At 43.6% G+C, this 17,776-nt stretch overlaps 1 protein-coding gene across 7 annotated transcripts in view; it reads left to right on the forward strand.

Moving 5' to 3' along the window:
* The window catches only part of GAPVD1 (GTPase activating protein and VPS9 domains 1), a 29,562-nt gene extending 11,990 nt beyond the window's left edge, over window positions 1-17,572 (forward strand). For 2 of the 7 annotated variants that reach the window (XM_027687810.1, XM_027687815.1), the window contains 19 exons: window positions 364-427; window positions 1,223-1,348; window positions 2,146-2,319; window positions 2,591-2,731; window positions 3,331-3,465; window positions 3,997-4,116; window positions 4,571-4,648; window positions 4,778-5,151; window positions 5,662-5,749; window positions 6,120-6,200; window positions 6,841-6,963; window positions 7,448-7,577; window positions 7,971-8,080; window positions 8,699-8,858; window positions 9,321-9,508; window positions 10,871-11,084; window positions 11,655-11,727; window positions 12,993-13,190; window positions 13,869-14,167. In XM_027687810.1, the coding sequence (XP_027543611.1) occupies window positions 364-427; window positions 1,223-1,348; window positions 2,146-2,319; window positions 2,591-2,731; window positions 3,331-3,465; window positions 3,997-4,116; window positions 4,571-4,648; window positions 4,778-5,151; window positions 5,662-5,749; window positions 6,120-6,200; window positions 6,841-6,963; window positions 7,448-7,577; window positions 7,971-8,080; window positions 8,699-8,858; window positions 9,321-9,508; window positions 10,871-11,084; window positions 11,655-11,727; window positions 12,993-13,190; window positions 13,869-14,009 (2,718 nt within the window). In that variant the 3' untranslated portion in view covers window positions 14,010-14,167. Of the gene's footprint in view, window positions 1-363; window positions 491-1,222; window positions 1,349-2,145; window positions 2,320-2,590; window positions 2,732-3,330; window positions 3,466-3,996; window positions 4,117-4,570; window positions 4,649-4,777; window positions 5,152-5,661; window positions 5,750-6,119; window positions 6,201-6,840; window positions 6,964-7,447; window positions 7,578-7,970; window positions 8,081-8,698; window positions 8,859-9,320; window positions 9,509-10,870; window positions 11,085-11,654; window positions 11,728-12,992; window positions 13,191-13,868 lie in introns of all 7 variants that reach the window. The other 5 variants (XM_027687813.1, XM_027687809.1, XM_027687808.1 and 2 more) reach the window with 4 other exon arrangements.
* Window positions 17,573-17,776: the final 204 nt, after the last annotated feature.

Below are 17,776 nucleotides of genomic sequence, written 5' to 3' on the forward strand. Positions count from 1 at the left end.
AGTTACTGCCTTTTCTTTCTCCAGCTGCAGCACAGCTGCTGCTTCCAGATTTGCTGCCTTGCCTGGAGGTTGGGATTATCTCCTTTGGCAGCCTTTGGAGAGCTGTTTCCATGGTACACTGGTCTGTGGGTGCTGAGGGAGCCTGGCTCCATTATCAGGACATGCCTGATGTTCACAGTGTGGTATCTTGCATTGTCCCCGGGCTCTGACTTGGGACATTGCTGCCCTTTTTCAGATGGAACATCAGAAACTTGATTGTGACACTGACAATACAAGAACCTGTCTCCAGTATTTTATTTACTATTTAGTTACCTGAGGAATAGATGATTTTAAGGAAGTCTTGTTTCTTTCCCCACTCTCCAGGTCTTAAACATGCAGCTTGCAGATGGCGGGCAAGATGTCCCCATTGACGAGAACAAACTCCATGGTAAACCTGATAAAACCTTGCGCTTTTCCCTCTGCAGTGATAATCTGGAAGGAATATCTGAAGGTGAAGGGCTGCTTAAGTCTTGAAGAAGTTTTGTTGCTCTGTTTTTTGGGTGTTTTTCCCCTTAACTCTAAAAGGAAGGTGTGTTAGATGCAGCATCTCATCTTTGCTGTTCTGAAGGCTGTGTAATGTGAGAACCTGTCTTTTCTCTTAGTTGTTCAGAGAAAAAAGCCTGCAGCTGTATTTTGACCTACAAAGGCGTAACCAAGTCTGAGAATTAGGAAGAGGAAAAACTTAAGTGTGTTTAGAAAGACAAAACAGAGGGGTTTTATTTTGAAACTTAAATGTAGTACTAGTTATTAAGATAACCTAATTTAACTCTTAACTTGGGCTTCTCAGACTTATTTTTCACCTTGTTTTAATAAATTGTTACATATCTCAGAATAATTTCTGGACTCTGGACAACTCCTTTTTATGAGCCTCAGACACAACAAAGCACAGGTGTCTGTGGGATGGGAGGGGTTTGGACAGATCAGTCCTGTATTATTGTGTATAACTTTCCATAACTTAGCTTTTGCTCTCTGTCTCCTCAAAATAAAGAAAACAAATTCAGGGACAAATTAATGGCAAAGACTTTATTGACTTTTTAGTTGCAGCAAAGTACAGTAGTGGTGAGATTCAGTATTTTGTATAATTCCTTCTAATTTTTCTAGTGATTCGTGCCCTGGGTTGTTAATGCTGTATGTTTAGGCACTGTTATTCAGATTAGATTTAGAGTAAAATGTGTTTTCCCAGGTCCTTCCAATCGCTCCAACTCGGTGTCCTCGCTGGATCTGGAGGGGGAGTCGGTGTCGGAGCTCGGCGCGGGCCCCTCCGGCAGCAACGGCGTGGAGGCTCTGCAGCTCCTGGAGCACGAGCAAGGCAGGTGCCAGTTCTCACCCAGCCTCAGGAGCTGGGGATGGCAAAGCCAAACTCCTGCAGAAAGAGGTTGCAAAATGCGCTAATTCAGGAAGAAAAAAGTAGAGGTTTTCCTTTCGTGATCACTCTTGCGTTTATTTGTGGTTTGGTTTGGTTTTTCCCAAGAAATATTTCTTGTAGTCTGTTGTTAGGAAAAGGAAATCACCTGGAATTTTGAGGCTTAAGTCCTTTATAGGAAACTGCTTGTAAAGTTTTGCTTGATATCAAACTTTTCCCTCCAGGACTAGGGTGATCTGGATTGGAGTAGGTTAAAAGCATCTGGATAGTTTCCTGTTTAATGTACATTTGTCAAACACTGAACAGGTTTCCCAAAGAGATTGTGGTGTCTCCAGCCCAGAGATTTGACTGGACATGACCGTGAGCAACCTGCTGTCACTGATCAGGGCAGGGGGTTTGGGCTGAGGGGCCTCAGCTTTTCTGTGGTTAGTTCTTCTACAGGAATTGTATCAGTTTCTTGACAGCACTACATTTCATTTATTTTGTCTGTTGATTTGGTCAATAGGTCACCATGTTTACTTCCAGATTTTTCTTCTTACATGTCAAATGTGTTTTCAGACAGCATCTCTTGGATAGTGTAGTAGTGCTCTACAGGCCTCACTTTAAACCACTGCCTTACCTGACAGAATTAGAAGGTTGGTTGTTTAGGGTTTTTTTCCTGGAATGCACTGTTCTGGGTTTTCAGTCTGAAGTAATTGGAGAAGCCTTTCAGAAAGCTGAGAACTGTTTATTTTTTCCCACAGCCACGACTCAGGATAATCTGGATGACAAGCTCCGTAAGTTTGAGATCCGTGACATGATGGGTTTGACCGACGACAGAGATATATCAGAGACCGTGAGCGAAACCTGGAGCACGGATGTCCTGGGAAGTGACTTCGACCCCAACATGGACGAGGACCGGCTGCAGGAGATCGCAGGTAACTGGTGCTGCCCCGGGTACGTCCTCGTGCTTCGCTCGCTCTGGGAGCCTCCTCCTCCTCCTCCTCCTCCCCTCCCGACCAGGCTGTGCCCACTGAGCAAACTGCAGCTTCCCCGCAGGAGGATTTCGTGTGCATGACCTGGATTGTGTTCAGTTGCTCATTTCTGTTCAACGTTGTGTTTCCTGGTGGCTCTGTTAAGGACACTTTTCTCTCTAGAGCTGTCTCCAGAGCCCAGCTCTAGCCATACGCTTTGGCTTTACTTTTGCAGGTGCAGCTGCAGAGAACATGCTAGGCAGCTTGCTGTGTTTGCCAGGTTCAGGATCCGTGTTGCTTGATCCCTGCACAGGTTCAACCATATCAGAAACCACAAGTGAGGCGTGGAGTGTGGAAGTATTACCAAGTGATTCAGGTCAGAATTGGGCAGTTTTTGCTTATTTCTTTAGCATGATTCTAAGACTCTTCCAGAGGCATATAATGCAAAACAACGGCCTCTTCTTTCTTCAAGGAATTATTGTCCTAGGATTAAGTTAGTGTTTATGAATACTTCCAGGATTAAAAGCACAAATCCTTCCTAGGCAGAGAGAAGATGGAAAGCATTGGGAGAGACTTCCTGTTACTTAAGAAATTCTTAAGGGCTGAAGGGGAAGAGAAGGGTTTGCAAAGCACACTTGCTCCTGCTTTCCTTCCCTGTGATATTGAGTAGGGGTTGTACAGTTCACTGTGGTTAGTGAAGATGTGACTGTATCCTGTTGTGTCTAAGAAATACAACACTTAAAACAGTAGACACTCCTTAGCATTCCTGTGCAGACAGAGCATTGCTGTCTGTGCAGAGTCCTGCCTTCTGTATCAAAGAGTATAAGAAAACTCTTGCTGAAGTGGTTGAGTTACCTTAGAACTCGATACACTGAACCAACCCCCCCGCATTCCTTCTGCATGTGAGTGTTAAGGGAGCCTGGCATTGAGGAATGATACTTTCTCTCTCTGCTCTCCATTGTCTCCTTTTTGTAGAGGCTCCAGACTTAAAACAGGAGGAAAGACTCCAAGAACTGGAGAGCTGTTCTGGGCTGGGCAGCACGTCTGATGACACAGATGTGAGGGAGGTCAGCTCCCGACCCAGCACTCCAGGACTCAGCGTTGTGTCAGGTGTGTTCTGCTGTCCCTGAAAACACAATCTCTGTCAGAGCACTCACCCTGTTGCACGTGCTTTAGTTACACATCACTCATAAAATAACTTCCTGCACTCATTGGGGAATTTTCAAAGCAGTGATTCTTTGTTCATCTCACAGAAGGAATAAAAAAGGCAGCAGAGTGGTGAATACTCTGTGCTGCAATAGCAGTGGTTGGCAGAGCGTTGATTTGGAAGCAACTCGTGTTTACTTTTATTATCACAACTTTTTTTATTTAAGTAAATCAGCATATCTCTAGTTCTTCATTTTCTGCCAAGTATATAACAGAGTGAAGTATCTTCCTAATGCCCCTTGTCAGAGTGTATTCATGGCAGTGGTAAAATGTAGACCAGAAATTGTTATTTTGGGAGTGCAGAAACTCCTGCTGTCTGTAGGTACTACTGTGAGTTAGGACTTGTTTACTGCAGTGTTCACCAAACGTTTGTACAGCCTCAGGATTTTGCTTCCTTGCTCTCTGAAAGACTATTATGGATGCTTCTTTTGTAAGGTATTAGTGCAACATCTGAAGATATTCCTAACAAGATTGAGGATCTCAGATCTGAGTGTAGCTCTGACTTCGGGGGAAAAGATTCTGTGACAAGTCCTGATATGGATGAAACAGCCCATGGTAAGTGACTTACCTGGAGTCTCTGAAAAGCACAAATGACACTTGGAGTCCTTAAATGTTACAGTTTTCCTAATTTCAAAGTTCTGGTGACTAAGCTTAACATTTTCCTTATTTGGCATCAGTGTATTTGTTTGATAAGGAGATTTTAGTAGTTTTCAGTACTAGAACTTGAGTACTGGGTCTAAGATCACCAGATTCCCTAATTTGGTTTGATTAAATTGACTATCCTCTTGCAGTTTGGAATTGGGCTGCTCCTCAAGATTTCCCCCTGTTTGTGATGTGATTCTTTGATCATTTCAATGTACTACAGAGATCTTTCCATACAAGATTATCTTTACAAATATTTTACAGTCTAAGTTTTGTAACCTGCTGTTGCTGGGCACTGTTTCTCCAGTGTCCCTCACGTTGGAGGCAGTTTTGGTGCAGCACTAACTTTGTTCTCTCTGTGTTTCAGGAGCCAGTCAGTTGACATCTCCGCCTTCTCAGACAGATTCTTTGCTTGCATTGTTTGACCCTCTGTCCTCAAATGAGGGTGAGTTGTAAAGAGTAAGCTTTGTCATTTTTAAAAATAGGCATTTTCAATGCTTCTGTGTAAATACCACGCAATTTGGAAGAATCTTGAAAGAAATGTGTGTGGCTTCTTTTATGCTTATGACCACAGGCGTGTCAGCTGTAGTAAGGCCTAAGGTGCACTATGCAAGACCCTCTCACCCACCTCCAGATCCACCCATCTTGGAAGGAGCTGTGGGAGGTAACGAGGCCCGACTGCCAAACTTTGGGTCTCATGCTCTGATCCCAACGGATCTGGAAGCCTTCAAGCAGAGACATTCCTACCCCGAGAGGCTGGTCCGCAGCAGGAGCTCAGACATCGTGTCGTCGGTTCGGAGGCCCATGAGTGATCCTGGGTGGAACAGACGTCCTGGGAACGAGGACAGGGAGCTGCCCATGGCCTCCAGCAGCGCTGGAGCAGCTGTGCTGGCAGCCACGTCTCAGTCATCGTCTTCATCTCCCAGTAAGGACTCCTCCAGGGGAGAGGTGAGGCTTCTGTTTATCGTTTTATTTTTATCTGTCATGCCCACTTCAACTGTGCATCCATGCCAGAGAGCTGGTATTAAATGTGTTTAGCCAAGGAATTACGACACACTTTTGTTACCCTTTAAACATTGCCCAGTAATGTTTTATAAGCTAAAGCTGAAGATGTCCAGACTGGCTGAAATGGATCTGGCTTCTCTTAAGTTTACTGGATGAACTTTATTGGATTTGGTGGCACTTCAGAAATAAATTAATTGTAATGTTAAACTGCTGCAGCAGCCTGAGAAGTAATTTTCTTTGAAAAAGAAATAAGTGAAATCTAAGGTTCTTCATGACTTTGGGTTTGCATTTGCAGGCTGTCCTCTTCAGGAGGGATATTTCTGATGTAATGTGCTCCCTGTGCTCTGCCATAGTTCTGTTTTTACAGTCAGCGTAGCAGAGCCTGATGTGGAGAAATTTTCTCTTTACACTTGATTTGGTAAATGCTCAAATGTAGCCTCTGCCCTTCTGCAGATTGAGGAGCGGAAAGACAGCGATGATGAGAAGTCTGACAGGAACAAGCCCTGGTGGAGGAAACGTTTTGCATCTGCCATGCCCAAAGGTGGGAATGTCTGTCAGGTTTGGGTGCTTCAGTCAGAGTGCACGCTGCCTTTATTGTGTCTTTAGTCACTTTAATGGCTAAAGTATAAATAAATATGTCAATAAAAATAGGAAGCTACCTGACTCCCTTGGGTAGTAGTTCTCTAGAGTGTGTTGTACCTGGAAGGCAAAACTGTTCTGCCTGGGTGTCTGGTGAAGGTGGAGCTCACTCTAGATGATGGCAGTGCAGTTCTGCTCCACCCTGTGGATAAGCTTAGGCTTTTATTGAAGTTTATTTGATGAAAATCCTCTGCATTAGCCACTTCCTTAAAGTTTCTACAACTTGGCCATTATCTCAGGATAGTCTTTGATGAGGTACCTTGTGTTTTCAGCTCCTATTCCATTTAGAAAGAAAGAAAAACAAGAAAAAGACAAAGATGACATGGTGCCTGACAGATATGCTACACTTCAAGGTAAGTGAATAATATCATCATAGTAATTTTCTCTCAGAACATGCCTTCTGGAGTTCCAGAGTGCCCACCAGGTAGCTGTTGACAGACAAGTATGTGCTGCTGTAGTTGATGTTCACAACTGGCATTTTGAATAAGAAAATGGATAAAGACTTCTTGGCTTGAAGACTGTTTTTAAGTTGTCAGGCATCTGTCAGTGCAGATAGTGGAATCTTAACTCAAGTCCTCACTTTTTACACCCCCCCACCATTACAGGGCTCAAATCCTTGTCACAGCTGAGCTGTAAGGATGGCTGCACACACAGTCCTGTAATAGTTACTTAAATGCTAAATTAAACATGATTTGAACCTGGGTGTTTCGTTTTTTGTTTGCCTAATCATTTCTAGAAGTCTTCAAATATCCCAGAACCATTTGTGTATGCAGTATAAATCTGCTTTTTATGTTCCCTTTCATTGTACTGTTTTTTTTCTGGTTTGCTTCAGACTTTATAAATATATTTGAATTGGGGCTTCATGGAATACAAGCAGCTCTTTGTTTGATGTGGCTAAAAACAGAGTCCAAATGTGTAGGTCTGAGTTTTTGTGTTTGCTTTCAGTTGGCACAACACCAGGGTGACTCCTGTTGTTTTTTGTGGTCCTTTCAGATGATCCCAGCCCAAGGCTCAGTGCACAGGCACAAGCAGCTGAGGACATTCTGGACAAATACAGGAATGCCATCAAGAGAACCAGTCCCAGTGAAGGAGCCATAGTGAACTATGACAGTGCAGGTGAGAGCCTGGCTTTTGGAGTCATCACCAACATAGTTTCTCCTCCTTAAAGATAAAAACACTTCAGTATTCTAGACCAATGGTAGTATTACCAGCTGAACAACATGAGCTCTAAACCAGGAGTGTTTTCTCAAATAATCTGTGGGACAGTCCCACAGAGGCTGGGAATTAAATCAGTGTTCCCAAGGACCTCTCTTTCATATTGCCATTGAGGGGGCTGGTTGTTGATAGCACATCTCCTACCAGTTTTTTCTTTTGTTTTGTTTTAATGGGCACAAAAGAAGTATATTGCCTTACAAAAATGATGCTGTTTTTTCTGAGCAACCTGTAGATTGTGTATTTTGATATGCTTTTTTCACTTATCAAGAATAAGCTGGTTTATTTGCTGTCTTCATTTTCCACCTGACCTTAGAATAACCAGCAGAAAATTAGGCTGGTTTCTTCTTCTGACTCTTCAAGTGTGATGTTTTTCCTGTTCCCACAGAGGCTCTTGGGGATGGGGAGAGCATGCACGACTCCCCGCGGGACGAGGCGCTGCAGAACATGTCTGCAGACGATCTCCCAGACTCTGCAAGTCAAGTAGCACAGCCACAAAGTTCTGCTTTCTCCTACAGGTAAAGACATTGGCAGGTTTCGTCTTACCCACAAAGTAGAATTAAAAGCTGAACCTGCGAGTTTGGTTCCCACAAGAATCCTAATATGGATCAGTTGTAAACTTTGATGTACTTTTAGTTTTAAGCATCTCAAACTGTCGTATTTCGACTGATGAAGGAGGGGTGTTGTAACCTGAGAGGACAGAGCAGTTCAGTGTTTAGGAAAATTCCTTTGAAAATGGTCTGGGTGCTATATCAAAAGAATTGATATTCTTAAGCCTTGGCATTTTTGGTATATTAAAATGATATTAAATAGCTTTTAGGCACTATTAAATAAAAAAGAAAATAATAACTTCTTGTTGAAGAAGCAGGCCTCGCAGCAACTGTGTTAAGAAAATATTTTTCCTCTTTAAGGGATGCAAAGAAGAAATTGAGATTGGCTCTTTGTTCAGCAGATTCTGTTGCCTTCCCGATGTTGACCCACTCAACACGGAATGGTCTCCCAGACCACACAGACCCCGAAGGTGAAGGTTCTTTGTGTTGTGTGTCTCTCTTCTTGTCCCCCATCTAATGACACTTGTGCTGCACCATTTGTGGTCACTTCTCTTTGCTGTAGACTTAGAAGGCACAGGCTGCCTTTTGTCCCCAGAATGGTTTCGTTCTTGCTTCACAAACCTGCCACCTAAATCTGGTCTATTTTTTTTTTTAAATGAAGTACCACAGACGTAGTGCAGGTAGAGCCTGAAGCTATAGAATAGACTCCCCAAATACAAGTGCTGTTGGGAATTGTGCTACTTGAATGACTTAACTATTTATGTTGGTTTACTATATATGTGTGTTGTGTTGGGTTCCTCCATTCATTCTAGGTTTATATGCAAACAGGTGAATTTGAATTTGTTGCCTATCTGGTCCTCTTCATGTTTCAGAATGATTCTAAATACTAGCTAAGATGGTGATAGATAACTTATCCCCTGATATCTGGAAAATTCAAGAAAGCTTATTAAACTGTTCTAAAACAACATTTATTGCCTCACGTACAGAAATTTTGTTTTAAATCCTTAACGTTTCCCACGTTCAAAACCAGTTTATTTTCATCATGCCTGTTTCTCCCGCTTAACAATTTTTTCTTTGTTCTTTGTTAGATAATGAAATTGTGTGCTTCTTGAAAGTTCAGCTGGCTGAAGCCATCAACCTGCAGGACAAGAACCTGATGGCGCAGCTGCAGGAGACGATGCGCTGCGTGAGCCGCTTCGACAACAGGACCTGTCGCAAGCTGCTGGCATCCATTGCAGAGGACTACAGGTAGCTTGATTAATAACAGCTTCCCAAATCCGTGTATTTATTCACTAGCACATTGGGAACATCCCTTTTGTTTTAAATTGTACTTCACCAAACCAGGTTATTACACCTCTGCCTCCCCACAAAACAATGAGGTTGTCTCAGCTGTCTGTGAGTGGCTTAAAGAAGCTTGGGCCTTCAGTCGGTCCAGGTGGTAATAAACTCAGGTTAAATCAGTTTGTGGGTAGTATTCAGCAATAACACACGCAAAATGGTGTTTGGCATTTGCTTTAGTCTGGCATTCCTGAGTGCTGCCAGGACAGGGAACTCACAGAAATCTGTGTGAGGTGAACTTCCGAAGTCACAGAGTGTTCTGTTTTATAAACAACAGGTTGAAGATTCCTCCTGCAGTACAGCTTAGCAGTTTGTAAAGCTATTAGCCTCTGTCTCTGTTACCAGTCTGATGTAGAGCCCTCTTTATTTTAGGAAAAGAGCTCCATATATTGCTTATTTAACTCGCTGTCGCCAAGGCCTGCAGACGACACAAGCGCACCTGGAGAGGCTCTTGCAGAGAGTTCTGCGAGATAAAGAAGTGGCCAACAGATACTTCACTACAGTATGTGTGAGGTTACTGCTGGAGAGCAAAGAAAAGAAAATAAGGGAATTTATTCAAGGTAAGATTAATGCAGACTGGAGTGTTTATATTCCTTCTTATTTAGATGCTGGCTTGGGTTAATGTTTTAAAATACAACTTTCGATCTGAGGAGAAGATTCCTAAAATGATTTTAATTTCAGCTGGTGAATTAATGGCTCAAATAGATTACTGTGACTTTGCTATATGTTGTGGCAGCTAATCCATGGTAACTGTCTGCATTTTTCATGGGCTGAGAGAATGAAGGTAATTTGTCCTCGCTTGACCTAAGAAGTTATGCTAAATCATATTATCTAGTCTAGTATCTGTCCCATGGAAGAAGCATGAGTACTATTAATTGTTTTAGATCTACTGATAAATGGTAAATGAAGTTGCAGCATTCAGTTCTTAGTCTGGAACCTGTGGTTGCATCTTAGATGATGTGGGGGATAGTAGTAGTGTGAATCAAATGAATCAAAGATTTAAAAATACCACAGCATACAGGACAGCACCACCAGGAAGACAACTCTCTAAACAGAACCACTTACACCAAACTAGTTCTGTGCTCTCTAGGCACTTATCTGACTTAATGGAGCACATAAGGAATTTGGAGTCAGTTCTTGCTCCTGGTACATTTGGGTTCTGCGTATTAAATGTGCCTGGATAGGCTGGAATTAATCTGAGATCTTGCATTTACTGGGATGAAAGTGTTTGTAATAAGGTTCAGTGACCCAGGAAGGAGTTAAAGCCCTTTTACTGGACAGAAAGGAGACAGCTATTTCTGGGTGATCTAAAAGAGCCCCTGGCAGCCGTGGCATTGAGGCTGCTGGGGCTGTGAGTGGCAGCTGTCTCTGGGGCAGGGGGCTGTAAATATGAAGCTGATGAATGGGCAGTGATTTGGTCACACTGCATTTGCTGGGCTGCATCACTCAGTCTGTGGTTTGTACATAAACATGAACGTTGCATCTGTGTATACTTAATAAAGGTAGTGGGAAATGGGACACGTGGGTTTTCATATCTGCCCCAGCTCCACCTTCAGCATCTGACAGCTTTGTGTGTGCTGGTTCCTGCCAGTGCCTGTCCCAGGGATTGTTGTGGGTGTTGTCTCTGTGGGTGGCTGGGAAGAAGCTTAAGGACTGGTGCTACAGAGGGAGTGATTAACACAGTATCGAGTATTTTGACCATATGCTTTGTTGAATGTGTTCTATGTGCTTTTCCTCTAATGCCTCCATTTATTTCAAGTGTTTCTGTTTGTATTTCCCTTACTGGGATGTGGGCAAAACAGCCTCACTGCTGGCTGGCAGGAAGTCTGAAGTAGATTCTGGGCTCTTCCTGCCAGAAAACCCTATCAGAGTTAATACTTTTAACTTAAGCGAATGTTCTTTCTCTTCTTGCCTTGTGTCAGATTTCCAGAAGCTCACAGCAGCAGACGATAAAACAGCCCAGGTTGAGGATTTCCTTCAGTTCCTGTACGGGGCTATGGCTCAGGATGCCATATGGCAGAATGCCAGTGAGGAACAGCTTCAGGATGCACAATTAGCCATCGAGCGCAGTGTGATGAATCGCATTTTCAAACTTGCCTTCTACCCTAATCAGGATGGAGATATTCTGCGTGACCAGTGAGTTAATGGAGTTCCAAGTACTTGGTTTCTCTTTTGCAGTTGGTGCAGATGGAAGCTGTGCAACCTTCCTGTGACAGACCTGTCTTTGCCAGCCAGGCCACGCAAACCCATGTTTTTGTTCAGAACGTTTTGTTAAAGAACAAGGAAGTGCTTTAGCACCAAGTGCAAACGTGTTTGCAACAAACTACTAGAACAGAATAAAGTTGTAAATGTAATAATGACTTGGGATACAGTCAGGTCTGCAAGTGTGTGTGCTGAGAGAATGATTAAAATCTGCCTCAGGACTCCTTCCATCTCCTGGGTTGGTGCAGTATTTTCCATGCATTTGGGGTTTTTGTTTCTGTGTTTTAGAACAGATGCTGTTGGAATGCTCTAAGAGCTGCTTGGTTGTACAGTGCAATCCTCTGCACACTCACTGACCTGGTGTCCATCAGCTGTAGGGCCACCATGACTATGTACATTCCTGAAGATATCCCTTGTAGTATCAAATTTAAAACGAGTGGGAAGCCCCAGGGGACTGCAGGCTGGCTGCTGCTAACTTTTCACTCATGTTTTTTGTGTTTTCAGGGTCCTTCACGAGCACATACAGAGGTTATCCAAAGTAGTGACTGCAAACCACAAGGCCCTTCAGATACCTGAGGTAACAACTCCTTCACTTCTGTACTTGTGTCAAGGGGCTTGGTTTTAATTATGTTTGGGATGGGGAGGGAATTGTTCTGTTTCACACTTAGAAGTGGTGCTTTTCTGTCTGTGACAGCTGAAATATCCTGCAGGAAAAATGTGCTGTACCCATGCCTTAGTGTCTTCCCTTGACTGATCCATCTAAATTCAGTTTTTTTCCTCATTTTGCCACCTCTGTCCTGATACCAGGATTTAAGAACCAATGGTACACTGCACTAAGATGCAGTAACTTTCTGATAATTTGCTTCAAAAGAGAAGATTTGAATCCTTTATGCCTCTGATGTGATTCCCCTGCCATGGCTGTGGTTTACGGCTGTCAAGTTAACTTTCTGAACCAGCCAGAATTAACAAAACCTTGCAGCTCTGAATTTACCCAGGGCTTTTGCTTTTCTCATGCCTAATAGGATAACTAAAAGCAGGTTGGTAGGCTCAAGGAGTCTGTCAGGGCTGGGTGTCTGCAGCTGCCTGGCTCTCAGTTCAGCACTGGAAGTGTGTGACTCTGAACAGTGAGTGTCACAAAGCTGCTGGGGAGGAACAGAGGCCCTGCAGCTCTGCCTTCATCTGGAACAGAGTCCTGAGCAAGTCATGGAGAAGTACAGGCTCATTGTGGGAGTTGCACACAGAATACCAGCTCCTTCTATTGTTTTTTTTAATAACACCTCAGGAAGGCACCTCCACTGTGAGTGTGGTGGAGCCGTTTCAGTCACAGACTCACAGAATGGTTTGGGTGGGAAGGGACCGACTGTAAAGCCCATCTTGTTCCACCCCTTGTCATGGGCAGGGACACCTTCCACTAAAGCCCATCTTGTTCCACCCCTTGTCATGGGCAGGGACACCTTCCACTAGACCAGGTTGCTCCAAACTCTGTCCAACGTGGCCTTGGGCACTTCCAGGGATGGGGCAGCCACAGCTTCTCTGGGCAACCTGTGCCAGGGCCTCCCCACCCTCACAGGGAGGGATTTCTTCCATATATCCAACCCACATTTGCCCTCTTTCGGTTTGAACTCATCTTGCCTTAAGGCTTCCCTTTTCTCCAGAGCCTGGGAGTCTCTGGTGCTGTGGTGCACAGCAGTAGCTTGGGCAGACAAGCACTGGCAGTGTTGTTTTCCCAGGTGTAACTGGCAGTGTTGTTTTTCCCAGGTGTAACTGGCAGTGTTGTTTTTCCCAGGTGTAACTGGCAGTGTTGTTTTTCCCAGGTGTAACTGGCAGTGTTGTTTTTCCCAGGTGTATCTGCGGGAGGCTCCGTGGCCGTCGGCACAGTCCGAGATCCGCACGATAAGTGCTTACAAAACCCCCCGGGACAAGGTGCAGTGTATCCTGAGGATGTGCTCCACCATCATGAACCTGCTCAGCCTGGCCAACGAGGATTCAGTACCTGGGGCAGATGATTTTGTTCCTGTTTTGGTTTTTGTCCTGATAAAGGTGAGTTCTTTTGCAGAGATCACAAACCCCAGCTAACTCTTGTAATTAACAAGCACATTTAGGAGGAGAAATAATCCCTGTGGGTAATGGGGAGCATGCCAGGCTCAAAACCAGATCTGATTCAGCAGGTTGGAATGGGAATCAAAAATTTGGTCACAGTTACCGTTTTTGAATCCAAGCAAACTTTGCATTTGGAACCAAGGAAATTGGGGTGCAGATTTTGTGTGGGGAGTGGAGTTTGTTTGAGATATGTCCACCAGCATCTGTCATCTGTGCCTGCTTCATGCTGTCCTCTCAGGACCAAGATCCACACTAGGACTGATTTGTGTTGCTGGTCTTTTTGACATGAGTGGAGAATGGTCTGTCATGTGTCAGACACCAAAACAACAGGCTTTACACGTGTTGAGGTCCTGATGACCTTCATAAGTTCTGCCAGTGTTCCCCTTCTTTCTCTTGGCCCGCTAGTCATTTTTCCTTGATGGGAAAAAGGCTCCTTTCATCAAGCCTGATGTCTTCTGAGGCTGGTGAGGATGAGCAGTGCCTGCTGGAGATGTGTTACCTGCTGTGTGGTATCAGGGTCACTGCACGGAGGGAACTGTGGTTCCTTCTGTATCTTGCAGTGTTTGATGTCGAGCTTTGCAAACAAACTGTGAGTATCTCTCTCTTCTCCAACCCCAGGCAAACCCCCCTTGCCTGCTGTCCACTGTGCAGTACATCAGTAGTTTCTATGCCAACTGCTTGTCTGGAGAGGAGTCCTACTGGTGGATGCAGTTCACGGCAGCCGTGGAGTTCATCAAAACCATCGACGATCGCAAGTAACTCGCTCGGCACATGCATGGGCAGACTGTGAGCAGGAGAGGAGTGTCTGAGAATGTACAACAGCTGCAAAAGCTGAAGAAAAGACTTTCCTTGTATAATACTGTACAGAATTGAGGCATTTTAAAACACACCTTTACTAATCTAATTAATTTAACAGATTTTCCTCTTCTCCTTTCGGTTGCGTTTTTCTCCCCTCTAGATACTGGCACTGCAAAAGGGACCACAGTTTTCAGGTATTTTGGAATCTCAAAACATGCAGAAAATATTTCATGCTTTCTCCACCACCCCTCTTCCTGAATTCTTCCTCACGGGAATAGTTCATTTGATTTCTAACAGAAAACTGAAACAAGAGGAATCAGGGCAGCCACACAGTAAACTTTCTAGTTGAATACACCTTTTATTAAGAAAACACCAGCCACACTGAAAGTTTGTAGTAGCTGACATCAGTTATCGATTATATTTCACCTAAACTTAAAATCTGAGAGGACAATGTAAATATTATATAACTATATTTAATGCATTGCAAGTTTCTTTTGGACTCATTATCCTTCGAATAAAAAGCAGAAGCCTCTCTGACCTCTAACAGGTTGTGACGTACCGTGTTTTGGTGATGGAAGGACTTCCTAGAAAGGCTAAGGTTTAAAAAGGGCAAACTGAACTATTTATTAAAATGTAATTAAGATTACTGAAATTTCTGAAACTGGAATTTTTAATAGGGCTTATTAGCTAGCTGAACACTTCTTGGCTAGGGCATTAGGGTGTTACAGAGGTTTGGATATATAGAGGAGAGGGACTGTAAGTTACAATAGAGAAGTCTAATATAAAAAGGAGAAATAAAATACCTTACTGTAATATTTTTTCTGATCTATTGTGTATACTGTACAAACCCCAAACAGAGATCCTTAACAGAACCTTGGGCTGTAATATATATTTTGATTAGTGACATTAAATACATATGCCAGGGGGTTCAGTGAATGTTTTTACTAAATGTTCTTCGTGTTGTCTGCTATGCAGCAGTGCAAGTTTTACTGTTCATATGAAATATTTTAAAATAATATAACACTGTTCTTTATGAAACATATCATGACATCAGTTCAGGGTGTTTTATAGATTTCTCACCCCGCCTTTCCCTTAAACTGACAGTTACCAAGTTAAAGAGGTTTTTGTGCACACACCACGTGTGTTTTTCACAGCTGAAGTGGTCTGGGGCATGGCCAGTGCGCGTTGGCTCTTTCGAAGCACTCGCTGTCCTTTTTCAGCTTGAACACAGTGGAAAAGGACATCGAGCACTGAACTTTTTCCTGTCAGTATTATTTCTTGCTCTTTCCAGAGTGTTCACTGCACTTCTGACAGAGGGATGTGGTAAGGCTTGGTGTCTTTGAGTGGTAAAGAAAACAAAATCTTTCTCACAGTCTTTTCAGAACACGATTGGTTCATTTTGTGTGTGTGTGCATTTTGATGATTAAAACCTGTAAGCAACCAGTACTTGGGAAAATCATGTGGTTAATTGGAATTAGAGCAAAGTATTGAGTGCTTGATTTGGCTGTGCTACTTGTCAAGGCATAATTAAACTTACTTTCTTGGGCTCAGATAGAACTCAATCCAGCAGTTTTGCCAAACTAATCGGAGGTGAGGGATGGTAACTTCTTTCTTTTATAGTCTTTCTCCTCTATTAGAGACTCGACTGTGTGGAGGAGCAATACTCAGTTGAAACAGAATTCTTCTGATCTGCCTTACTGTGGTGACTCAGTCTGTGTAGCACTGCAATATTCTGGTTATTTAGCCTTGATGGGTTTTTGGTGCTGAACACGTAACTCAATACTGCAAGCACAGCCCTAACCAATAACACTCAGCAGCAAAGCACAAACATGCCCTTGAAGATATGCCCAGATCATATCAAAAAGCAATATAAATCCATTCATACTGAAGTGTCCTGTAATATGTAATTATTACTTGAATATCCAAGACATTAAGACCGAAGTGTGAAAGTTCCCTTAGTCCTGCAGTTTGGGTGTTGGTTGAGGAGAGTATTTGTAGGATCCTTACAGAAGGCACAAGGACACTGGAGCTGGTGTTCACCCTGCACGTTGCCTCTTTGCTGACCTGGACACAGGGTTGGGTCGGCACCATTGCGTCTTTCAGGTTTGCTCTCCCTTATGGAAGGGGCAAGAACCATTTTCTCCACAGCTTTTATCACTTTATTTCTCTGCATAGAAAAATATTTAAAAGAACTGGTGTCTTTTTTTAATTGTTATTTAGTTATTTTGAAACCAATGAGTTTCAGTGAGCCCCGGGTGAGCTGACAGTTTTTGTAGCAAGATGGTCCTTTGCTTCTTTTTTTCCAACCTACTCTGAAGGTCCTTTATGTAGTCTTGATAGGTGTAGTTAGAGAATTAGGCTTTCCAAAGAATTAAAAGCCTGCCTGTAATGTCCTTTTACTGTTTTTCCCCAGTGTCCCGTAACGTTTTGTTTTAAAATGCTGAATTCCATGTCTAGGAAGTGGTGGTGTTAGGTTTGGTGTGCAATAGTGAAGGTGAAAAGACAGTGCATAAAGGACCAAAAGTACCAGAACTGCTGCCAAAAGGTGCCAGCCAGCCATGGGCCTGTTGCTGTAATCTTGGTGCTTTCTGTGAATTGAACTCCTTCAGCCCCTGGAGGAGGAATGGGACATTTTGGGGAGAGGGAGGGGGGAGGTTGTTGGTGCCAGGTCGCAGCCGGGACGGGCTCGGTGGTTGTTGTCAGTGCTGGTTGTTGGCACATCCTGAGGAACTGCCATGTGAAATGATGGCACTGTCTGTGCCTGGGAATGTTACAGAGGTGCTGGTTTCCTTTTTGAGTAGAGGAGGGAAAGAAAGGGCTGGGTTTTTCATCCCTAGGAGATTCCTTTGTGCTCCTAAGTGAGATTTCTCTTTAAAGCCTTTTTAAATCCTCTTTAAGGAGAATCAGAATGTCTCTGGCCTACCAAGGATTTGAGTTTAAAAGTTTTTGTTTTGAAGACCTTTTACTACCAAATGCTGAATGTAACTGCCATAAATTTCAGGAAAAAAAGCCACGAACATGATGCTGTTTCCTGTGGGTGAGTCTCTGGTGAGCACAGTGTTGGTTCGTATCGCTTGAAAACGTTCTTGTTCTGTTAAGCCAAATTCTCAGAGAATTGGAGAACTCACTGCCATGGGAATGGGGAGGGGTGAAGAGGGTGGGAGAGGGGGCAGAGCTGCGTGTTGGCATGAGTGAGTCACGGTGTGCTGGGAGAGCTGGAGCAGCAGGAAGGCAGTGGGGACGGAGGGGGAAGGATGCTCGTGTGTGGGTACAGCTGGGGACGTGGTTGAGCCTGTACTACTTGAGAATTAACCTCTGCTAAGTTAGTAGTGTGTGTTCTGTACCTTTTAATTGTGCTTTACCTCTATTGAAAAGCTTTGTACTGCCTCTCCTCTTTGGTAAAGCCTTTATAAATCTAAATTAACGAGCTTGCACAATCTTGTATACAGGAACCCCATCTTGTCTCTTAACGTGATTATTAATGTATTATTCTGTAAAAACTGATTAAAAGGAGAGCAGTTTAACCGCCTGGCTTTGACGTTTCTGCCTTGTTCCAGTGCCATCACCAGTTCTGCTGGGGATGGCAGTGCAAGTGTGAGCAGCTTCCCACTAACTCTGTGAGGTTTCCCGTTGGGGATTGCTGCTCTGTTCCATCCTCACACCTCTCAGGGAAGGGACAGTGGCAAAAAAGAACCAAAATCCGGTTAAAGGGAAAGGAAGCATTGCTG

Source organism: Neopelma chrysocephalum, unplaced genomic scaffold (assembly GCF_003984885.1).
Source record: "Neopelma chrysocephalum unplaced genomic scaffold, ASM398488v2 Primary Assembly neopelma1_74, whole genome shotgun sequence".
Taxonomy (NCBI): Eukaryota; Metazoa; Chordata; class Aves; order Passeriformes; family Pipridae; genus Neopelma; species Neopelma chrysocephalum.